Raw genomic sequence first — 25,856 nt, forward strand, 5'->3', positions numbered from 1 at the left:
AATATCATGAATAAATGCTTTGACGAGACAGAAGTGGTTTTAAAGGTCCGGTGTGTAAGATTTAGTGGCACCTAGTGGTAGGGATGGGAATTGATAAGATTTTTACGATTCCGATTCCATTATCGATTCTCTTATCGATTCTCATTTGGGGAAAAATGGAGAACAAACAGTTTGATCAGCATCAACTTTGTTTAGTTAGAAGTATCACGACCTTACAAAACCAACAGCGAGGTCAAAAGAGGCGCACAGCCTGGATAATAGTAACGATGTGTAACTACCTTCCGTAGTAACTGCAGAGGTGCTCATAGCCTGGCTGCTGCTCGGTTGAGATTCATCTCCAGTCCGAAGTGCGACATTCATTTAGAAATATTGCATGTTGTGTGCGCAAATGTTTCTATATGTTCATCGTGTTCCCTCCCGACGCTGTTATCTCCACTTTGCAATGATTGCAAGTCGCCCTGTTGGCGTCTTTTTTTGGTAAAACGCAGCCAAACTTTGGAGCGTTTGAACCGAGTGGGTGCCATTGTTTACTACTGATTGCACTGCACGTGCCAAACTTGCGTAAGTTACATGGCGTAATTAGTCATGCTTGCTGGAATCGGGCGTGCGTAACTTCTTGCGGAAGTTACGTGACGTGATTCGTGCTTTCTGGAATCGACAAGAGAATCGTTAGATAAACTGCCAAACGATTCCATGGAATTAAAACACACGAGTGACCACGTCGAGAACCGGTTCTTGTTGAGAACCGGTTCTCGATCCCTATCCCTACCTAGCAGTGAAGTTGCACGCCTCGTCCTCTTCTTACCGCATGTAGGAAAAACTCTGGCTGCGAAGTTCACATAAAAAGCAAAAAGGCCATATCTAGATCAGTGTTTGGTTTGTCTGCTCTGGGCTACTGTAGAAAAAATGGCAGACTCCACGAAAGAGGACCTGCTCTCTCTGTAGATATAAAGAGCTTGTTTTAAAACCACGAACGATTCATATTTTCAGGTGATTATACACTAATGAAAACATAGTAATGAATATTATATTTAATTCCTGCCAATAGATCCTCGTAAATCTTACACACTGGACCTTTAAGTATAGAAATGGCTTAACTCTATAGCTAATTTCTCCGTTCTTGACAAGTTGACAGGTGGGTGGCTTGTTTGAGCACCCAGGATTTATTCAGCCTACCTCAGCTCCACCAACGATCCACGTCACAGACATGGCGTCTATGTTTTATACCGTCTTTGATTGTAACATACAGGAGAGGACCTTGCAGCACTGACCAGCACCTTCAACGTTTATACAAGTGGTATTTTTACAAACCTGTGACAGAAACTTAATTTAACTTTATTTGATTTCATGAGTTCCTCTTTAAGAATGACAACATCTCTCGACGTCCAGACACGAATTAAAGTGCACATCATAAAATATTTACTCTCCAACGTGGGGGCCACATGTATAGAGAGAAAAGGTGACTAGCATGTTGCATGACTGTGTGTCAAGTGTGTTGAGGTCTGGTATTAATTAGATGGAGAAGGGGTGTTCATGGTGTGACACTGCTGACTGGCCTTTCACAGCTCATTACATGGTGTCCAATCAGAGCGCAGCCAGCGTGACTGCTGTTTATTTATACACAGAGCTGGAAACGGCAGAGCGCAGGCAGCTCGGACAGAACCTCAAACACTGGAACACTCCAGCACATTGTGCTGCTACACGAGGTCCCAATCAACACCCGGCTCTTATTGACACAGACATATACAAACTCTAAGATCAATAAAGTTTCATTGCTTTATAATTACTGTTATAGTAGTATTACATGTTACATTACCTCTTTTCTTTTTGAGCTTCAGAGTCTTATCCGTCGAGGAAGAAATGTAATTTTTAAAAAAAGGGAAGGAGGGGAAAAAAAAGCTCCAGATTGAAATATAATCGGTCGTAATCTTTCTGCGCGATCCAAGAAGAGTTCACAAAACAGTCACATCGAAAAATACATTTATTACAGTACCAGCAATTTGAATCAACATTATGAACAACATGTCCAAGCAAAGTGAAAAAAAAGGAAGCACAGCACAATAAAATGGTCTCTGTTCGACATACAACACATAAACACGGGGACTGTCGTGTTGAAGGTTCCTCCAGGTTTTATCCGTCAGCTTTGTAGTAATGATAACGTACGCACGATAGGTAGTCTCAGTTTATCTTGAGTTTTGTAAGTTCAGACGATTCTCATGACCTTTTTTTGTCTGCCCACAGACAGAGTGCTTGGAGACTGGAGTCAGTGTTCATCTAATAATAAATACAAGCAATGCTTTACTTGCCCTTACTTTGAGTAATCCTGATTAGCTGCTATTACTCATTGCCGTGTATGCTTGAATGTTCCAGCCCGTTCTCTTTGAGTTAATCAACAGGGCAATCCCACAAAAAACAGAATGTACTCCATCGTTAAATTTTACTTGGTTGATACTTTACATGAAGAAGAAAAAAAATAAAAGACAATCTGCCGCCATCGTTTCACAACAGATATGTTCGATGTGGAGACAGAGCGAAATATAAGAGGCATCAATGTAACATTATATCGGCGGAGGATGCGTAGTGTGGGTGGAGAGATGTTGAGATTAAATGTAGTGGCTCATGCTCAAGGGTGTACAAAGGTCACAACAGGAGAAACACAATCAACGGTGTTCAGCCGTTCGACCGTCGTCTACGAACGTTTCAAAGGTTTTAGAGACGAACTGAGAGCACATGCAAAGGGACACTTTGAGAATCAACAGCTAGTTAACTTGAAAACAGTGTAAAGTCAACAGAGGATCTGGCAACGCTTCCTATATATGTATATGTATGATTATACTTCATGATTTACAGTTACATTACATGAGATTATTGCACAACACTATCTGCAAATACTTTGAATGTGCACGTCAAAAACAGAGGTGTGGAAGTGTAGGGGGGGGGGTCACTTCAGGGTCACAAGTACGTTTATGTTCTTCATGGAAACTGTGGTCACGATGCACGATCACATCTAATGTTTCTACATCTACAGTTGAAGACCCGGAGTTCACAAACAGCAGCACGTGATCAATTCTCACAACACACAGAGAAACATGTACAGTATTTACAAAAATGGCTTCGTCGACACAACAGATTAAAACAACCTGCCATCAAATATAGATCTCCATATTTCATTATTTAAAAAGGACACGCTGATATATCCCGGAAACATCAAGTAAGGGTCTTTTGGGATTCAGAAAACTCTCATTGACAAGTGCTTTGAATGAAGACACGATGCTACCCCTCAGTGGTAGGATGAAGTAATACAATTAGGGAATGTCACTTCACAGTTCAGTCAGTCGTTCGACATTTGCCACATGCTATATAGCTCTACAGATCGATGTGCATGCAGCAGGATAAGAAAGAGAGTGTGTATGGTCTTTCATCCAGGCGACATCTTTTGCTATACTGTTGATGTTACAGCTCAAACAAATGGAAATTTGTTACTTAGAGTAGGTCCAATCACTGAAAACACGGATAACAACACAATGAGTTATATACGCATGCACAGAGAAATCTTTAGTGTTTGGTCGGGCAATCGAAAGGTAGCTTCAGAAGATATTAACTTCTATGGAAGGCACTTTGGACGGATGAGGAGTCTCTAATGTTCCGAAGGGTGTAATAAAGTTTAGATTTTTAAAAAAATTATTAAAAATTAATAAATTAATACCACTATAAAAGTGGCAAAATAGGAAAAATTCTAAACTACTACTTAAAAGGAAGACTTGTCTGCTTTAATTCTTGGCCAGAGTTAAACAAGATTCATATTCAGCATCATAGACTGTATATATATATATACACACAGTCCTAAACAGACGTTAGAGTGGTGTTGTCACCTTGTCTCTGCAACTCTCTGCAATGAAATGCGTTTCTCAAAAATGTTGAACCTTTCTTGAAGAAGGAGGAGGAATCATGTTGGGATATTGTTTCTATACCAGTGAATAAATGATGTGTTTCATATGATAAAGCTGTATTTGTTTGTATTTCAGAAAGCACAGACGAGCGTTAGAGAGTACTGGGTAATTAATTTAACTTTGCGGTGACCTGACGTCACCTGAACAGAAGCAGATTTAAGCTATGAACTATTATCGCCACGTACTAACACACCCAGGGTTGTTTTGAACTGTATGTAGGACGATACTTGATGATGATGATGATGTTACACTAACATGTAATAAATATGGTTGGCAAGGAAACACAGAGTAAACCAGCACAGAGGATAATATAATGTATCAATCCAGAGAGTTGGACACCACACTGAGGCTGTTTAGGTTATATACTGGATGGTTTCACTTGATACTTGTAGTCTTTTTGTAAAGCAGGTCACAAACACGGCTGTTAGGGAAGTCTGCACCAGCTGATGATGTCGTATTATTGCTGATATAGGAGCACGACCGGGAAAACAGGGTTTGCTACAGTATGGCACAGTTCAGTACAGCGGGTTCATGTTTTTGTACCACACAGATGCAACAACAGTCAAACAGAGAGAGTCGGTCACTGTCACACTGAGTTGAAAAGAAACCGCTGATGTGTGTGTGTGTGTGTGTGTGTGTGTGTGTGTGTGTGTGTGTTTGCTGTCAGACTTTGAAACGCAGGACCACTGTCGCCGACCTCACTCTGCCGCCATTTTCTCTATGTGGTCAGTCAGCAACTTGTACTGTTCTGCAAACAGGTAAAACACAGACACAGATTATTATTACATAATTTTTGAAGCTGCATTTTCACCTGGAATTAACAAGCGATTTCTATCGGTATGCACTGAGATCAGATCTCAGAATGAGGTGCCAACTTGTCAACAACACCTTAATTAAACCAGCACAGGGACGAACTGGTTGACATATCATCACCTTTAAAGTTGAACATGACATTAACAAGGCTCTATACACATCCAGGTAAGAGGTCTAGATAAATACCAAATCTTATGGTAAACTATAGCTGCTGTTAGCAACGCTGGGGTAGGGGGGGGTAAAAGAGAATGGTGCTGGTGTTGTGCTAGAACCGGAGCCGGGAAAGTAATGCAATGTAACCGGGTTCAGCAGCCTCTTCAGACATCCAAAGAGAAGCATCTCAGGATTGGCTTTTAGTCGCCAGCGAGAGCTTTGAGAAGGTCAGGAGGACAGACGCCGAGCTACTAACTGTTGGACTAGTCCAGTGTTTCTCAATCCTGGTCCTCTGGAAACACTGCCCTGCCTGTTTTAGATGTTTCCTGCTCCACCACACCTGATTCAAATGATCAGCTCGTCATCAAGCTCTGCAGTGGCCTGATAACGAGCCACTCATTTGAATCAGGTGTGGTGGAGCAGGAAACCTCTAAAACATGCAGGGCAGTGATCTCCGAGGACCAGGATTGAGAGAAACACTGGACTAGTAAGTAATATGAGCTGGCTGCTATGTCTTGTGTCGTTGCACTTGCTTGATGTTTGACAAAGTTGCTGAATCACAAATTTTTTGATCAGATTTCCAATCCATATTTACCAAAGAAACTGTGGGCACCAGATCAAAAACAAACAAATCTTACATTAATTAATTAATGCCAACTACACTCACCAACTTCAGACTTTTCCCTGTCTGCTCACTGCTAGAAATCAGCCAGGATGATTGAATGAGTGTTCTTCGGAGACCTCTCTGGGTATCAAAGTGTCATTTATCTTTTACGTTTTTATCTACTGCAGGCATGTCCAAACTGTTCCACAAAGGGCCAGTGTGGCTGCAGGTTTTTGTTCCAACCAACCAAGAGCACACAGTTTGACCAATCAACTCTCTGAAGACTGAGACCAGTTGATTAAATGAGTCAAGTCTGGTGTGCTGCTGTTTGGTTGGAAGGAAAACCTGCAGCCACACCGGCCCTTTGTGGAACAGTTTGGACACCCCTGATCTACTGCTGCTGTTGAAAGTGCCAAGAATGCACCAAGTATCCAAGATGCAGATGGCAAACGTTTTCAGGTTGCAGCAAATTTGACTTCTTCTGCCAGTAGGAGGCGTCATCGACACGTCTACCGTATCGGCATTATTTCCCTTTTCTATAGCAGGGAGCTTGTGGTTGTGAGTTAAAATAAAGTAAACAGGCTGAGAGCAGAGACTGTTCTGGTGTTTTACCTTCGTTCAGGTTCCCAATGACCGCCTGCTTCTTCAGGAAGTCGTTGCAGAGCTTCTTGCTGAGCCCAAATGCCAGCATGTTATGGGTGAATGTCCTGAAAATACATAACACCAAACTCAGTATTTAGTATTTATAGACTTCTAGCTTCATAGTCAATGTATATATTCCAAGATTCACCTTTACAAGGACAGCTGTATTAATGCTGATGTCATCTCAACATATGCTTTATCATTATTAACTTGTTTTTATTACTAATATTTTACTTTTATGGCTGATTTGATCTCTTTTATCACTCCTCTCTCTTGTTCTAATACCTGTGTCGTTGATTGGTTTATCTTGGAGCTGCATTCCGTGTTAGAAAAAGGTGCTATATAAATAAAGTTTATAGCTCCCTCACCCCAGTTGGCCGAAGGCGATGTTCTCATCGATTTTGGAGCTGTCGTCCCTCTCCTCCTGGGTCATATGACACCACTTCTCCCTGCAGCACAGAAACAGTTGGAGTCAGGCTTTAATTCTCCTTTTGACCTTCAGCTTCTCTACACAAAAAAACAGGCCAGGGGTGGGTGTCAAAAAAATGCCAGGCCGACTTCTTTGCAGCAATGCTACAGACAGCTCTGCTTTCTTGAACTTTTTACTAGTTTGGCAAATTTTTGAGGTTTAAACAAAACAAACAAACAAAAATCTTTATAATCCAGCATGACATCCATCCCTGTAGCTGCTCACCGTGTAACCGGATGCAAAACAAGAGACTCCAATATAAAAACAATGATATAAAAACACATAAAACAATATCAAAAGGCACATTTAAAAGCCATCAGCAAAAGCATCCAAACAGCAAATGATTCATTCACAAAGAATCATCAGATGGAAAGCCGATATACACAAATATACATGAGGTTGGTCAAATAAACTGGGCGAGGAGAGGATGTTGTTGTGCTGTATACGATCATATATCACTGTGGACAGGTACGATGTGTTCTAACTGAAGGTGGGATTTATATCAAAACCTTAAAGTCTGTGTGAAGTGAGAATAAATATGTGTTCTGAGTTTGTCAGACCAAAAGAAGAAAGTGTTATTAACCACCCGGCCAAATCTGAATGATTAAAAACATCAACAAATTTATGAAATCAGGTGTCAAAATCAGGTAAAAATGAGCAGTACTCTCCACGCCCACTCGTGGGAGCAGTCAACATGTCAGATGAGTTCAGAAAAAGACGTGACTAACTTTGAAACACTCTGAGCCGAGATGAATTCATCTCTATCTCTCTAGCTCAGGGTGGCCTCAGCGTGTCATCGAGCCACCCTTTAAGGACCGCCCACAAAAATCCTCAAACTGAAAACTGGTGAAAAAATGTTTGAACCTCTAACTCCACATTTTAGTTATGTATTGTTTAAAGTGTTTTCAGCAACTATTTTCCAACAGATTTTATTTATTTTGAAAGAAATCTTGGGATTGCCTTTAAATGGACCCATAAAGTTTTCTGACTTCATCCAGACTATCTATCCTCATCCTGTGATGTTTGGTGCATGCCAACGGTTATTTCACTTTATTTTATCTCATCCAGATCTAAAGCTTTTAGTTTTTAGCTCAAGTGCTGTGAACCTAAACGGTACACATATCGTCTTGAAGATTCATATACATTGAAGCATTTTTTTAACCACTTTTGCGAGCAGATTAAAGCTGAACTTAAAAAGATTAGACTACCCACATTTTTTTTAGTTGCCTGTAACGTCCTGTGGACTGATTGTTGCTTTGTGGTGTTTGTTGATGAACCAAATAAAACACGGAAACATTATTTTAAATATAATTGTAACTTATTTTCCAGCGTTCAGTCTTATGTATGATACTCTTGGCTGATGTCCAGGATGATGCTTGCTTGTATCTACTGAGCTCGAGCAACAGGAAGCTGAGTTTTAAAGATTAAGTAGGGCTAGGTTGAATTTAGATTATTATTAATTCTATAAACTTAAAAGAAACCCTCACAGGATAAAGGCACCTAAACACAAGCTGTATTCACAGAGCTAAACAGCCTCGTTCTGCATTAGAAAAATTTTAAATAACAATAAAGAGCTCATAAAACAATGAGAGAAAACACTAGATTTGTAATTGTATGATTGTTACAGTTTAAAAAAATACAGAATACAGACAGAAAATAAAAAGTTTAACAGGAAATAATAAAGATTCATCCAAATCACTCGTTCGACACAAACTTCCCACAGTTAATGCGTTTACTATTTGGGTTAATTATACAGTTTATCAGTTATTCTGCTCTCTTAAAGTTACATATTGAATGTAATATGAAATATACATAAAACATGTCCCTTACCGAGTGATACAAAAGGGATCCCTTCATGAAAACGTCAGTATATTTTGTAAGTAACTTTAAAATTGACCAAAAATGCAGTGGATTTGAATATTTATGGTATGCACAGCATATTCCTGCGATCAGCCCACAGTGGAAATGTAGAAGCGTGAAAATATGGTTAAAAAAAAAAGAAGAGAGAGAGAAACATGCAGATGGACGGAGAGAAAAAAAAACATGCAAAGGAGGCGGAGTGGTGCGAACATGCGTCGAGCTGTGAAGAGGCAGAGAACGCCTTCAAACTGCAGCGTTTGATCTGCTGCCTCTGTCTCCTGCTCCACATATAAATACCATCCCAGACATTATACAAGGTTTACACATTCAGGATATTAACAAAGGGTGTGATGCTTTTACTCGTCAAGGATAGGCACCAAAAATCATTTCAACAGCCGCGTGACACAATACCAAGGTGAATCACATCTGCCTGTTAGACAGCCACAAGAACATGCCGACAGAAGCGCACAGGAACACTGTGAAGGACTGGAAACAGGCTAAAACAGCAATTATTCAAACACGGTAATCCAATTATAATTACAAGTAAACCACTTTAATTTGTAATTCTAGTGATGTGGACATTACCGCCCCTGCTGTGATTAAGCCGATTACATCTTTTAATTTATACACAACACACTCTCTGCACTCGACTCTTGTTGTGCGGTCTGGGGGATTTACCATTAGAGACAATCCTATCACTGTTCAGTAGATCGCATCTCACAAACTGCAAATTAAACCCGGGGCGACTCCCACACCTTGAGCCTCATCCGCTACCACAGGGCTGAACATCGAGCTGCCCTCCGTAATCATCTGTCGGCTCTCTAAAAAACTCCATGTGCTTTTTCTACCTCTCTAAAGAGAGAGAGAGGCCGGGGTTTTACTACAATTAGTCCTCAAAATGCTACAATTCTTCCCCTGTTTTACATGTTTTCATTTATTTACGGGCACAAGCAGGGGTGTATGACAAAATTCTGGACCCTGGCATCCTCTATGGGCCCCTTCCACACACCCACAGCTATTTATCTATTTGTTCCAGCATTTTTGTGGGATGTCCTGACATAAAGGTCCAGTTTACTCAGTCCCAAAGAGCTACTTGTGTGACCACAAAAAGAAAACGTCTATGCATGTACCTTGTCAGAAAACATCACCGAACAGAAACAGGTCTCTCTCTGTCACCTCCAATTTAGCTTTTATTTCGAAACAACTGCCTCCCTCGACCTCCATGACAGCATCAGAGATCTGCCAAGTGTCTGCACCTCGATTCGTTTTCGCTCTACCTCTCAGTTATTTTTTTAAAAAATGGTTTTATTTTAGGGCTGCAGACAAATAGAAGGACAGACCTCTCGTCTTTCTCTTCATCCTGCGTCCCCCTGCACAGCAGCAAGGCACAAGGAGACAAAGGGTTAAAGTCAACATGCAGAAAGAAGAAGAACAACGAGAAGAGAAGAGAAGAGAAGAGAAGATGTGGGGCATCAGGAGATTATCAGCAGTATTGTTTAAGGCTGAAGCAAACTGAACAGCACTGTGAGATTCAAGTCAACTTTGATAGTTATATCAGACAGACACAGTGACACAGGAACACACACACACAGCTCACGTAAGTTTTAAAATATACTACACTTTGTCGACTTGCTGTAATATATCGTGGTCTCGTCTATCCGTCTCCAGACTCACCTTGTGGTCGGCGATCTTTTCTTCCTCTCACAATGGACGGCGTCGAAAAATGCAGCATTCCAAAACCTGAGTGTGTGCCTGACAGAGAGAACGGATGAGGTTTGATAAAAAAGTTCTCTGAACTAAAAGGTTTCACTTTTTCACATTCATCAGATCGACAGAAACACGACTCTGAATGCTAATGTTGCTCCGTGTCTGAGTGTGGACGTGGAAATATTCAGCCGTGATGTCTGCCCGTCGAAGAGGAAACTACAAACGTTTTAGACCTAACAGGTCGTCGCGAGGGAATCTTAATTTAGATTTGGAGACTATGACGTGACTGGATATCTAGTCCTTATGGTACACACTGCAAAATGAGTCAGTTAGTTAGGTAATGATTGTTTCAGGTATTAGTTGGTGTAGTGGCCATCTACCAAAGGACCCAAGTGCAACTTGACTCTAATCGATAAACCTAACTCAATCCTCTTGCAAAAACCCACTGCAGTCACGAAGAGAGAAGAATGTAGACTTAAAGGATTTATTTAGAAATTAACAATTGATAATGTTACAAAAATAATCCCACATCTCAAACTGCTCCACTACCAACATGTGAAAACCGAGCCTCAGCTGACTTCTGAGACCATTACCAAATATTTTTCAGCGCTCATGCACACTCAACTTCTCTTATGACATTACCAAACAGAGATATCGGGCTTACAGTTGGTGTTATGAAGGAGAAAATATAAACGAATGGTCTGCATTTTTCTTCCTTGGCAAGTGACCATGGTATAAGTGCGATAATACCCTTCGCAGTGTCAAGAATCAGGAATTAATGGACTGCACAGAGATAACTGTCTGACGTGCTGACCTCCCCGTTTTCCATTAATTCCTCATAATGGATTATCCCTGATATAAAGTGCATTTTGATATCTTTTACCAAAATGACTCCTTGGTTTCTGCAGCCCGTCTTGATGGACCGTAAAATGTTTAAGAGCTATAATGACCCCATAATGAGCTTCTGGTTAAGAGTTTCCTCGACTCACCAGATGGGTTGCTGCTTCAGGTGTGTGTACAGGTACACCTTCTCTGTTTTCTTCTCCTCTGGAGCATCAGACACTGAGGTGGAAGAGAAAACATGACAAGCACTGGCACGGTTCAATTATTGTCTGAATCATATTTTATGAAAACTAACGAAGCAGTGGAGCAGGAGTATTTTGCACTGTGATGCAGCACGATACCTGGTGATATGGGCTTTGTCTCACCCGGGTTTTCCCCATCCCTGGAAACGAGAACGCAGGAGAGAAAAAGGAATGAAAACTGTGAATTACTGTGTTCATAATGAGAACTCAAAGAGGGAGATGCATTTGCTCACTCAGTCTTGAGAGTCATTGAGCTCCTCAGCTTGCTCTCTAAGCCTCCGAAGAAGCCTTTGACGTCAGTCTTGGATGTGTTTTTAAGGAGGCGCTCAGCGGCATCCTTCTTCCCGGTCAGCCAGGAGTTGGCCTTGTTCAGGTACGAGTCCAGACCAGGTGGAGGACCACCACGATCCAGCAGCTCTGACGGGGACGGCGGGGACTTCCCTGAACGAGAGCAGAGTTCAAAATGATGACCTCTATCTGTAGATCAATAAAATAATGTGTTGTTTCGAAACCCCACGAGGCAGATTTGTTTTAAGAACAGTTTGCCTTTTTAACGCGACGTCCCTGTGGTGTATTGTACAGATAGGTCAGGCTGATAAAGCGTGCACAGAGTACAAACTGTACAGCTGACAGACATCACCTTGTTGTTTAGCGTCTGAGGCAAGGTTAATCTCACAGGTGTTCACATTGTGAGTCACCATGTGGCATTTTAAAAAAAAAACAAAAAAAAAAGGCCTGTCTGAAATTTGATGGACCAATTAGTTTCATCTAACCAGCTGCAGCTGGAAGTGAAAACAATAATTAGTCCTTCAGACGGATCCTTCAGTTCACAGACTTCTAGCCTTGCAGGACAAAGACCTGTAATCATGCACAGTTGCTCATCCTCTGAGTCACATATGTTCGTTGCAGTTTGTTTTCCCCCCATGATGCAAAGCAAAGACAAAAAAATGTATCGCCAAAGACTGAAGACAGATGTTGACACGATGTACGGCGCAGCAGGGGTTGGTGCACGGATCACTCCACGCTTCCTGCTTGCGTAAGCACAAACAGTACCGTAACGCAAGCCCACAAAGTCGTTGCATGTGTCTGTGGCGCCGCTTGCAAGAGAAGCCACGAGGCGAACCTGTGGTGGTAACGCTCTCTGAATCTTTGATCAATCCAACACCACGGCTGTGTTTACATCAAACCAGCAAAGAGAGCGACGTACAGAGGGAATTAGGCCTTACCAGTGTAGTAGTATGTGAAGCACATCGTCATGAGGTTTTTGGCTGGACTGTAGTCATCCATCTGGTAACATCTGTAAACACAACAGATAATCCCATGATCCTGTATTTTACTCATTGTCAATAAATCCCATGAAAAGGCCGAACCCAGAACGAGCTGATTCAAAGCCAGATGTATCGTCTTCCTCTGTGCCACGGAGCTCTATTGTCCATTGTTAACTATTAAAAACACATCACTGAGCCACACTGCTGTACTGAATGACATGCTGTAGTTTATTTTAACTTAATCCCACGTATACAATCTAGATGAACACATTTAACGTGTATTAATCCTTAAGATGAAAATAGCCACTAGAAAATGTAATGTCTCGTCCTGTCCTACAAAATGCCCAGCTGTTTTATTACTGTTAAATTATTGAGCCTTTAAAAAAACATAAGTATGTATTGGTAACCAGATTTTTATAGTTTAAGGTGGACTTTTCTACCTTAAACTATCAGCTTCACTTTCATTTTGATGCTACACTGACTAATCAGGCTCCGAGTCGGGAGCAATGCGTAGAAAAAGCAAAAAGTCACACAGCACCAACTATTTCACTGAGTTTGGTGCAATGAAAATGTGATTGCTGCTAAATGTAGCTGCTGCAGTCTTGGTATTTAAGGCGGAAGTTTTAAGAGCTAATGGCAGAGGCGAAGAGACTGAAGAGGACGCTGATGGAGGAAGGTTAAGAACCAAAAAGGAGAGAGGAACCAAGCAAGAAGCCGCCTGATAGGAGTAAATCTGGGACTGACTTTTAGTCGTTGGTGAGAGCTTGGTGAAATAAAAGGCTGAAAGACAGACGCCGAGCTGGGCTTTATGTTGTTGGACTAGTCAGTAATATTAGCTGGCTGCACTTGCTTGATGTTTGAAAGTTGTGGACATGTACAACTGTTCTTATTTACCAGTAGGAACCGTTGGAGCTGAGTGCCACAGAGAGGGTAAAAATCTGAATTTTTGGTCTTTTCATGGGACTTCTTGACAATAACTTATCACCAGCCATGTCCTCTATAGTCAAACAGGATTAGAAAACAGTACATTGATCTCAAACAAACTTACTCAAACAGTACAACTGCAAAGGACTGCACCAGTCTGTAGAAGGTGGCTTCACTCACGCATTTGGAGTGGCAGCGCTGTAAAGACAGTGTGACAGAGAGTTACGAGCTCATTCAGGCAAGCTTGGCATAAAAAAACAAGACCTCAACAACCTGCAACTAAGTTACACAAATCAAAATATATAAACTCCACTACTTATTGCCTCAGATACTTCAGTTTGTTTTTTCCTGTGGGTGTTTTTTTTTTTTTTGCACTCGAATTTGGGGCAGTCCCCACCAAAAAACGTTCATCACTATATGTCTCAAAATTCCAGTTTGACATTTATGTTAAGGTCAAACACACTTGAGGGGAAGGAAAGCTTTATTTCAGCCTAAACAAGGAAATGAGGTGATCTTTTTTTACAGCTTAACAGCAACTTGTGAATACAGAAAAACCCATTTTATAAACATTTTAGACTCATCTGTCTAAAAATGGTTGGAATAAATCAGAAGCTGACCTGTGCTGGTTCCTCATTTGGAATACTGGACTTTTAAAAACATTTTTCTGAATTATCTTTTCATCATTTCCCCATATTCACCTGTGCGCTGACGTATTTGGCGAACCACTCCCTGCCTTTGCCGTTCTCTCCACTGCACAGCTCTCCAAAACGAGCCTTCTCTTCCTGGTCAAAGTCCTCCCTGTTGAAAAACAAAAACTCATTACAGACCCTGTGAAAAGACACAGCTGGTTTTCTTTACTCAGTCATTTATCAGATTTATTTTACTATTCGGAAAAGTTCTGCAGGAAATTCCAGTATCTGAAATCATGCATCATTGCATACAAAGAAAAAGGTGCAAAGTCATGGAGGGTAGTAGTCAGGTTGATGAAAAGACTAGTAGTCAGGCAATAATACTGACATACAAACTAAAAGTCACACATTGGTGAACAGCAGCTTTATTGTAGACAACATACTGTATACGTGGCCCATTACTATATCTATCCCTTTCATTGGGATGGAAACAGACAATTAGGAATCTTCTAAGAGGCTCGTGTCACGAAAGATTAAGAGCGGGGTCTCGGTCACCACAAGACGAGTCCTCGTGGCTAGAAATTAATTTCTTTTTCGACAAGATGGATTGCCAAATTACAGAAGAGGTCAATGTGTCAGTTTTCTATCTGTAGGCCACTGACCAAAGAGGTCAGTCAACAACATACGGCATAGAGTATTCAGGAAGGTCAGAAAGGATCAAGCCTGCAGCAAAAAAAAAAGCCATAAAAAGCTTGTGAAATTAAATCCAACAGTAGCCTGGTATTCACAAGCAACATTTCACCCTGCTCACATCTGATTCCTTGTCAAATATTCATGTGTCGGTCAGACCCCCATGGGCCTCTGCTGGTGTGAGTCTGATGGGAAACTCTCTGACCGAGTAAATGTTTATTGTCATTCTGGGTGACAAGAATGGAACGGTGTTGATCTGAATATTAGTGAGGCAGACGCAGCCTAAAGCAGGAGAATCTGTCAGGACAACTCAGACAGAAAAATGCTGGAAAAACATCCAAAAAACTGCACTGTGTCATAAAAATAAATAAAAGAATTGATGGAAAATATTGTAAAAACTGGCGAAAACTGCAGAGTGACAGCAGAAAATGTTGATTATGCATTAAATACCCTTTAATGCACTGTGCTGTTTAATGTTGTGTGCTGACAGGCACATTGCTGAGCCTAGAGGGGAGCATCAGGTCCATCTTAGAAGATCCAGCATTCTGCTCTTTCCCTGCACCCATGAGTAACAGCCACATAACACTTTTTTACCCGACAGCCCCAACATCCCTCAGAGAAGAGTCTGCATTGCCTCTATAAGCTGCCTTACCTTCCATGAAACACCTTCTCCACGTAAGCCTTCATGAACTGCCTCCTCTCCACCATCTCAGCGTCGTTGTCCTCTCCGCTGTGGGCGGACGAAGACGACGACCTCCTCAGCTCCCACATGTGCGAGGGCGGGTCCATGTCGTTCTCACTGTCTGCCGACTCTGTAGCGTCGCTGTCGTTGTCTCCTTCCTCTTGGTGGTGGTGGTGGCGGTGTTGGTGGTGAGAGCTGGGCTTGGTTGGCGCCATTGGCTCTGGCAATAAGGGCTGTTGGTGGATTCCCATGGAAGACGCCGGCGGCTCTGGGGAGAAAATGTCTGTATGGCCCTGGTGTTGGCCTCCATCTACGGCAAGAGTTGTGGCCTCTGAAGGAAGGTCGAAGTCTATTAGGTTGTCCACTGCTATGCCCTCCATGTTGGAAAGAATCCCTTCCTTTTAGCTCTGCGACAGCGTTTTCTGAACAAGCTATTCGGTGTTCTGTAGGAACATGAGGGTGGTCACAGATGTGGGTGCAAAGTCGGAGGTTTCAACTGAGATCACTGGTGTTAGTGGGTTTTGATTTTGCAGGCCCTCCCACCCCCTGAGGGTGCTGACATCAAGTGAACTCACTGACCCACTGCATCTGTGAACAAAGGAAGGAGAACATGAGCATCGTGCTCCTCCTTTACATTCAGTTAAGATACATTTGGCAACCTAACAGACCCAAATGACAGTGAGAGGTAAACTAGACCGACAATCTACAACCACGGCAGCAGCTCTGTGGAGGAAATGAAGGGAATGCGTGAGAATAACATGGTTGTCAGTTCATCTCACATTTGCCTGATATTGCAGTCTGCTAACATGGCTAAAAATAAATCTTTGACAAAAGCACACAACAAGCCTTTACCACATTAGTAAGTCGAGTTTTTACTGACTCACTAACGTTTGGGAGACAGTTTGGATTTCACTTTCACTTCAATTTATCACTTCGGCAGAGGATGAAGTGCTTAGACCTGACACCATTCAAAGGCGTTTGCAATTTGTCCAACGCACTTCTGAGTGTTTTATCTCCTCTCTCAGTCGCTATAACACGTTGCCTAACAGGAAGTCACACAAAGGAAGAAGGATATTTGCTTTTATCATAATAAAAATCAAGTCTTTACGCAGTTTTCCCGGCAAACACAGGTGCACGTAAGAGCATAAATAATGGCTGCAGCCTCTTGGAGATCGAAGGTCCTGCTGTTGCACATGCTCGCTCCATGGAGGACAGCGATTAATGATATTATTTGTGTCACCTGTGCATTCCCTATGACCTCATAATAAGACTAAATAGACAGCAGCAGACATTTTGAGATGTCACAGTAGAAAAAAACTTATACCAATGTAAAGAAGCTGAGTTTTGTTTTGAGAAACTGTTCGTTATGGTGCACAATGTTCTGTGCAGAGCCTATAATGCAGAAGTTAGGACAGGGTGTGCCCAGGGCGTGATGGATCTGCTGTGATGATTCACGCTTGTTTCCTCACTCTGGAGATTTATAACTCCTGAATGGAGGGCAGATTGGCACCATTGATTTCAGATCTGTTCCTGTCCTGTGCGATGGCAGATCCAAATCAGACGGTGATGGGTGTTCAGACCCAGACTGAATAATGATTGTTTAAAATTGGATCAGTAGATCATGAGGCAGATTGAGCTTCCTGAGATGGATGCAGGAGGTGAGGAGGTGTGACTGTTCGGCTTATCAGAGCTACAGTAAAAAGCATTCAAGTTGTCGGCCAGTTGGTGATTCTCCACAGTGTGAGGGGACGGTTTCCTGCTGTTCCCGAAGTCTTCTTCATGCTGACGCGGAGAAGCCTGTTTCTGGCCTGGTCGAAAAATCCATAAGCTAAAATCAGGATGGATGAAGCAGGATGGTTTTGGTCCAAGTTAGTTTCATCCTGAGATGCAACGTCAACATGAACCAGAATAAACAAAGAACACTCTTGCGGTGAATAAAAGGGTTTACAGTTCAAGCTCGGCGAAACAAGTTGGATCAGGCAAGACTGATCGATAATGATGAAAAGATCTGCATGAGACTGTAACAGTAAATTCAATTAATCACTTGAGACGCACAAGCTCCCCCATCCTTAACACAAGATACCAGATCCTTTTGTCTTTGTAACTTGTGATGCCAAGACTCAACTTTGCAATTGTAGTAGTAAATTCAATCAACCACTACAGACGTACAACCGCCCCCCTTCTTAAGGTAAGATACCAGGTCCTTTTGTCTTTGTAATGTAACAGTAAATTCAATCAACGGACAAAAGGGTGTGGAAACACTTCCTGGAGGGGCCTTCTCCTGCAGCAGACAAAGAGGTGTGAGAGGAGTGGCCCTCAGGTATAAATATCTAAGTGTCCCCATGCTCTTGGTCTTTTCTCCATCTTTGACCGCTCGTGTGTTGAACTGACCTTTTCTTTGCAAAGAAAATAAAACCTTGTCGACCGGCATAAGTCTCTATTTCATTCTTCACCAGCAGCAGATAATTTCCACAACAAAACCTATTTGAATATATATTGATCTATTTTAATCAAAGATGTGGGCAGTGATTAGAAGATCTGGACGAAGGCAACTCAAAAAATGAAAAAAGTTTTAAAAAGAAAACATATATAAAGTTAATATAGCAGCTAATAAAGCAACAAGTGTGGGAACATCTGGACTCTTGGGAGTGTATTTAAAGTATTTCTTGTAGTTGCTGATTACATCATCCAGCTATGTTAGTGTTGGACAGAGCAGGTTTAGTGGCCTGATATTGATATGCAACTTCCTGATAGGAAGCTGTGTTTCCTTGTTCAGTTGCTGCTAGAAAGAGGTCTTAAGTGATAGGGCTACTACTGTAGATGTCACTTTTTTCAGTTCATGAATAAAAAAAAAGGGAGAAATCATCCCAGAATTCCTGACCAAAAATGAGACATTGCAGCTTCTCAGTTTATGTAAACAAGTTGTTAAAGTGCCATATTGTGATTTAGGCTCATAACACAGATCATTTGTACATAGATATCATTCCAAGTGCAGCTTTCAACCTGTACATTTGCTCACATGCATGAAATCTCAAATGACTATCAAGGCTAGGGATGAGCGTTCTCACTTGTTCCTTTTTATTCATTCGTCAGCATTTATCGTGCAAATAACAGGAAGTTGAACACTGATTGAAAACCACACAAGACAGGAAACTCAAATCTTAAACATCCTATCTGATCTGTTCAAACAATTTCTCACAATCCCAAACCGTCAGCAACACCTCTGTACAAGTGCTTTGTAATTAAAAAGGCACCACACTCGACACTGATCTGATATTTGACCCCATCACAGCACAGTATCGTGCTGCTGCCTCCCACACAGTGTTTCCCAGGACACTTCAACCTGACCTCATTCGCTCTGAGGAGAAAACAGCAACGGCTGCCCGTCCTTGGGCTAATCTGCTCTAGCTCCTCTATCATGGGGGACTGTTTGGTTTTCTGATTGAACATACACAGCTATAACAGTATTAGCCTCAACACGAGCACACACACACCAGTCATCTTCAGAGCTGCAGCCCAAACACACACAAGTCAGGCTACGATCCCTGGGGCCTTCTGTGTGTTTGGGCTGCAGCTCTGAAGATGACTGGTTATATAATGCAGTATTATTTCATGAGTAAGAGCCAGGGTGACACCAGCTTTTGTTTGCATCATGTAATAATAAAAGGAAAAGAAACAAAGAAAAAACATGATATAATAAATATTCTCATAGTCTTTTTCAGTTTTATATTTAAGCCATCCTATCTGTGTAAAGTCTAATAACTACTAGTCAACTTACAAAACATCGTTCAGTCACAGCAGCCCGGCTTCATCTCAGAGTAAAATAACTGCTGCAGCATCGTGCTGTACACTTTATAGATAAGTTGAGAGCTTTTCATGGTAATATTTTAATAACTAAGTAGCTTTTAATTGGTTGTGATGATTCTGTTTAAAAAGGACACAAATCACATCTTTCTGGGGGAATTCAGATTGTGTTAATGGCTTCGAAGCAAATAAAGGTGTCCCACAAGAATCAATACTAGGTCCCCGGTTATTTTCTCCAAACATAAATCCAAATGAATATTGCAGTGTACATTTTTATTCTATTAACACTACTCTGTAAGCCTTTGTCTCTTCCTCAAACCAGGCTGTCTCTGTTTTCACTTTTAATAACCTCCTGATCACCTTTTAATTATTTAAAAATTCCATGAAGCCCTTGTTTTTGTCTTTGTAACTTCAAAGTTAGAACAATCGCGCTGTTGAACATGAAAGCTTTGTGTACTTGTGCCTGTGCTTCTCCCATTGTTGGAAGTGTGTGGGACGTGGGTGATGTTGCATGCACCAATAAGGATTTAGCCACATCTGAATGAGACTCTGATAACACTTCGTGGGTTGTTTGATCACTGTCAAATAAATCTGATCCAACCACACCCACAGAATCCTGATGGAGAAGATTAGAAGAGTTGGGGCTGTAAGCTCCAGCGTGACACTTTTATGGGGCTCTATTTACAGAATATGGCAGAAATGGAATATAATATCAGTGTATCATCTGAAAATAACAGAGTCAGGGCTGTCAAGATGGTAACAGTCAGAGCCACCAAACACTTGAGTTTTACAACAGCTCTTCAGAAACCTGTGAGTTGCATCACGGCGATCAAGTTTTAGTTATACAGTCTATGACCTCAATAAATCTTTAATAAAACACTACAAATCTACACTGCCTTATTACCCTTTAACCACTTAAAAAGGACTTTACAGCAGCGCCATTCAATTCATAACTCAACACTGTGAGTTATCCTGCCACATACCAAGTTACCAGTCTGGTGTGACAAAACAGGACACCAAAGAGGTTAAAAGTTCCTCATAGTTACACTGAATAAGGAGGATTGGTTTCCCGTATGATGCACCTCATTTCAGGAACTGAAACTACAAACAAACCTCAAGTGCAGCTTTGTAAAATATTTTAATTTGGATGTGTGGCCACAGCTTTGTACGCTTTGTTGGGATGTTGTACATTTCTAGTTCCTTCTCAGGTCTTCCTGAGTCTTCTGAATAAATAAATCAAAGTTTTTCAACCTAACGAGGCAAAGTGAGCTCTCACCAGGGAGAAACTGAGCATATGGCGCACTGTTCTTCAGTCTTACTGGCGATACTGGAGGTGTGAAATGTCTCCTGTCTCCTTTCCCTCACGGCTTTTATCTGGAGGCCTGAGCTGGGCAGATCGAGCAGCAGAGCCCCCCCAGTCAGTCGTGATTCCCTGCTGGAGATGGATGGCAGTGGTACAATCACCTGCAGGCCAGTGACGCCATTTGGCCTGATTAATGTGTCCTGTCCTCCTGGCCTGCCACTGCCACAGCAAATGCATGCACACATATTTATATCGGGGACTCAGCAAATCAGTGTTCTTTCGCTCAAATCGCAAAGGCTGCAGTATTTCTGCAACCCCCCGAACAAGCGCTATCCCTCGAGGTAATGTGCGGAGAGGGAGGTGTTTCCATCTACGATGGAAGACACTGTGGTGATTTGGTGAAAAAGATCTCTGCTTGTTGCTGTCAGCTGTGCAGCGCAATAACATCACAAGACCCGTCCTGCACCCTCTTTCTCATCTCTAGTGCGTGCTGCACTTGAGCATGATTCACATGCTGTTATGCAACATGCCCGCGAGCCTCTCCCACCCCCAGAAAATATTACTGAGCACACTCGTCTGCAAAAAAAAAAAAAAGTCAGTTAAGCAAGATGCAAGCCATTAGCCTCAACACTTAATCTATCTCTGTCTCCCTCTCTCCTTTATAAGCAGCATGCGGCAAACACAAAGCAATTAATCATCTTTCCATCTATGCCAATTACAAGATTATAGAATATCAATTCAGCATGTGGGCAAGGTGCTTTCAAAGTCCTCTCCTCAGGCTACGAGTCCATTACCCGAAGTGCTCTCTCAGGCATTCCTGAACAAAGCTCAGCCTGATGAAGGTGAACCAATACCCAACCAGGGACTTCCCTGACCCACAATCCTCTGGCTTCCTTGTGTAATCTGATAGGGCCAAGTTGTTGAGAATCATTATTGTGTCTACCGGGACGTCTCAGTCACCAAAACATAAGCAGTGAGTACGTTCTTTGTCTCGCCACTTTCTATACATGGGATGAAAGTTCAAAGAAAAAAGGCTCCTTTCCTCAGCCACAACATGTGATTTTATTCCCTCTCTTGTTGTTTCATACAAAGTCTGTGGTTTAAGGTATAAAATGCTCATTTTAAAAAGGTAACAAAAACACAACTATTCTTATTTTCAGATGGTAGCACACTAATAAAAACGTAGTTATTATGTGGAGTGGAAGTCCAGCAACAACAATGAGCCTCTTGAGGGAAGAGGTAGTGCTGCAATCAAGCATGCGATGGATGTTTTATTCATATGCAGATGAAAACACACATACAAAAGCCAGGTGCACTAAATGGATGAATCAATGATGTAAAAGAAGTGAGCTTGTAAATATGAAGCTACGGTCAGTTACATGCAGTTAAAAAAAAAAAACAGTGTGGCTTTTCCCTCCAGCTGTTCACCTGTGACTCCCCTATGAAGGCTACGTGACTGCTGTGATTACCTTCCTTGGTGATCAGGTCTGCAGGTGACATGGCAACAACAACATTAATCTCAATTTACCACACTCATACAGACACTACCTGTGGCACACAGCAAAATTGGCTACAATATTTTTAAACATTGTCGATTATTTCTGGCGTTCTGTCACATTTATGTGACAGACTGGACCTTTAAATAAACAACAATGTACTAAAATGATCTAAACAACTTTAGTCTGAGTGTCATATCATCAAAATATATATTGACATGTAAGCAGCATTTTAATGTTGTAACTGGTCATGGTGCTATTTTGAACTACCTCATATATTCTTTGGTTTTCTGTAATTATGCATCATGTTTGATTAGTCAACCACATCGATATTTGATAATTACCACATCAATCTGCTATGTAACTAACAGCTATGGCTGTTAAACCACAATATTTCATTGAAATGTAGTTGAGTAGAAGTATAAAGCAGCATAAAATGTGCTTAATTAAGTGAAGTTCAAGTATCTCTACACTGCAGGTAAAAGAAAATGTTTATTACAACCCGTGTCTCATTTTTGTAGTTTTGTCCAAGTGATTTTATTGCTTATGATATATTTGTATGTATCAAAATGACTTTCGACGGGTCATAACAGTAAAAATGTGTACTTCAAATAAAAATTTCCATTCCTGCTGTGAAAGGAAGTCAAAATGTCCAAGTCTGACAAGGCAAGAACCACGAGCTGGCGTGCATTTGGAGGCGAAACTGAAGTTGGTGGAAATACCTCTTTGGATTTTCCCTGTGTTTCCCTTGTTGTTCTGTAAAGTGTGATGGGTGTTTGACTAATAACTGACTCTCTTTGTCTCTATTTGTCTCACTTTGTGTGTTTGTTGACAGACTGGCCGGTCATATGACTGCACATTTCCTTTCCTGACAAACTCCAGTTTCCTTGTTGACTAAAATATTACTATTCAGGATTCCCCTCATCCCTCATTCAAGGACCAAGCATGGCATAGTTTGGACACTGATCTAGGTTAAGATTTTTGCACAAATATGTATTGACACGTGTCTATTTATGTCTCTTTTGCTTTGGCTCTGTAGAGCTATATCAGAAAGAAGTGTTTGTGTGTGTGTGTTACCTGATTACAGGCGCTAACCGGTTGCAGTAATAACTTTTTATCAGCTTCTGTCACCAACAAGTAGGAACTACTGCTCTGGCATTTGCTTTGTATGACTGACAGCAGTAATAAAGTTTTACAATACAGCTTGAAAGTCTTGAAATTCCACCCACATTGCTAAGTAATCATTGATTTACTGCCACTTATAAAACACAGTAATTTTGTTTTATGGAACAAGATATCTTATGGAATTATATATTTATTACATATTCACAGCGTGATAACTGATGTGTGACAAGCACAAGTGGCTGTTGGCGGATAAGTTATGTGCAGAATCTCAGCTGAGGTTAGCCAGTGTCACGGCTGAGAGGGCTGCACTTACACGTATCTTCTCACCAGAATCCAAAACACAACAACAACAACACGGCATCTGTGCTGTGAAATTCACCCCGTCACCATGCGAGACAACATGAAAGCTGTGTATGCTATGGAGTATGGTGCACATCATCCACTAAATCTACATTAAACTAAAAATATGTGTATATAAATGCATATATGGACGCTGATACTCAATACCAGCACATGGACAGGTGTAACAGAGGTCACAAAGGACTCCTGAACGATCTGTTAAATACCACATTACCACCTCTTGACACCCACTCTCATCCCTCTGTCGTCGCTTTCCCTTCGACAACGAACAATGTGACAAAGCAGAATCTCTCCATCTTTCAAGACACGAGTGGGAGACAAAGACAAAAGACACAAACAAAGACATGCACAACAAAGCAACCAAACGCTTACAAGAGTCATCGTGAAATGAGCGACGGATGTTCTAAAACATGGGGAGGAGGAAGTTCTCACTCCATGTGCACTTACAGATAACACCAAGCACTGTTTTCTCATGTGGAGCCGGAGCGCTGGATATTTTGTCAGGTTGGTCTCAACTGGGAAACGGCTGTTAGAGATCTCGAACGAGGTAAATCTAAGAACACTGCATCGTGTTCGACGGGTGAGAAAAACTGTAACATGAAATCAGTTGTATGTGCACCATATCCACTGAATCTACTATGAAACTGTAAAAATATCCACATTTATATATAATGTGTGTATATATGGTTTGGTTTTAATGCACTTAAGAGACTGATACTCAATCCCAGCAGGTAGAAAAGTGAAAGAGAGGTCGTAGAAGCTTTGTAGATTTAAAAGTGTGATGTGGGGACGGTCGGCAGCGTAGTGGGTTAAGCGGCCGCCCCGTGTGTGGAGGGTTTAGTCCTCGCTGCAGCTGGCCAATAAAGGCCAAAAAAATAATCTTTTAAAAAAAAAAAAGTATGATGTGAAGATTTTTAAATTATTCTAGAAATCATTCTTATTTTTTTTATTTTATTTACATATTTAATACAGATCAGACTCCTGTGTGTGCTTTGTTTGTTCAGTCATGATTATATACTGCTTTATTTGTCTGCTATCTGTTTGTGCACCCTCCATTAAAACAATCTGCCAATTTTATAATCGACTGCTGATAAACAAGCGTGCACTTGTGATAAAATCCCAACGTGATAGTCGAGACAAATCAAGAGGAGCTGGTCTTTAATACGGCACATGCAGCAGTACAATAAAAAAGCAGCACTTATAGCTCTAATAATGTTATTATTATTATTTGGAACAACTGCAGCTTGTGCACGAATCTCCAAAGTTGCAATTTCCTACAAAACACGGTGAGCTCAGAGGATGGTGCACACACCGAATATAATAAATAATGTATAATAAATTTAAAAAAGTGCTGTTTGTTATTAAATAAGACATTTTTCTACGTCGACAAGCAAAGTCACCTTGTTTTGCAACCTTCCTGCATGAGGTTTGGCTGACTCTCTGCGCACAGTGCGTCGTGGATGAATTAGTAAAACATATGAATGAAACAGGTGCACGCACCTTCATGTCTGACACCTGCGAGTTCAGGTTTGCCGGAACCGGGCTGCACTTGACAGCTGAGATAGGAAGCAGCACTGAATAAACACAAGAAACGCTGACGTTTCCTGTAAATCGCTGTCATTCCGCACACACACACACACACACACACACACACACACACACACACACACACACACACACACACAAACGGGGGACACCCCTCTGTGCACGTGAAGCCAAACACGCATCAAAACACCTGGGTTTAAATCGACTGAGGCCAAAATGAGACGAGAGGAGGAGAATTAACCCTGGAAACATGTAAATAAACAGCAAAAATGGCGTTTGCAAGTCGCAGAAGATGAAGTCAGGAATATTTAAATTGATATTTCATGACAGGGCAACACAAGCGGCGGCTGTACGTACGTGAAACGACCCGCGCTGGCTGCAGAAACGTGTTTCTCCTCGGTACTGTTCGTGCGTCGCAGCTTTTTGATCGAGTCTGAGGAGCTGGGCAGGGAGGAAGTGCGCATGCGCGGACAGAGACACGAACACGACGAAGGGGGGAACCCAATGACGTCACAGAAGGAGCCAATCAGCGTCAAGCGAGCAGCCGGATGTTTCCTACACAATAAAAGCACGGTGACTAGATTTATACATATAATAATAATAACAATTATAATAACAATGGGGGAACCCAATGACGTCACAGAAGGAGCCAATCAGCGTCAAGCGAGCAGCCGGATGTTTCCTACACAATAAAAGCACGGTGACTAGATTTATACATATAATAATAATAACAATTATAATAACAAT

The 25,856-nt window shown here is 41.5% G+C and overlaps 1 protein-coding gene across 2 annotated transcripts; it reads right to left on the reverse strand.

The window, feature by feature from the left end:
- Positions 1-1,963: 1,963 nt before the first annotated feature.
- kiaa0513 (KIAA0513 ortholog) lies at positions 1,964-25,580 on the reverse strand. Of its 2 annotated transcripts, XM_027272938.1 has the most exons (13): positions 25,467-25,580; positions 15,447-16,064; positions 14,174-14,273; positions 13,600-13,673; positions 12,510-12,580; positions 11,517-11,724; positions 11,383-11,423; positions 11,188-11,260; positions 10,166-10,243; positions 9,832-9,861; positions 6,531-6,611; positions 6,133-6,227; positions 1,964-4,698 (listed from the first exon to the last, which is right to left on the reverse strand). In XM_027272938.1, exons 2-13 carry the CDS (start codon positions 15,854-15,856, stop codon positions 4,649-4,651), a joined length of 1,311 nt encoding a protein of 436 aa, XP_027128739.1. In that variant the 5' UTR covers positions 15,857-16,064; positions 25,467-25,580; the 3' UTR covers positions 1,964-4,648. The 2 variants fall into 2 exon arrangements, with proteins under 2 accessions (XP_027128739.1, XP_027128740.1); XM_027272939.1 differs by lacking the exon at positions 9,832-9,861.
- Between the last annotated feature and the right edge of the window lie 276 nt (positions 25,581-25,856).

The sequence above is a fragment of the Larimichthys crocea genome, chromosome XXI (genome assembly GCF_000972845.2).
Source record: "Larimichthys crocea isolate SSNF chromosome XXI, L_crocea_2.0, whole genome shotgun sequence".
NCBI classification, from domain to species: domain Eukaryota; kingdom Metazoa; phylum Chordata; class Actinopteri; family Sciaenidae; genus Larimichthys; species Larimichthys crocea.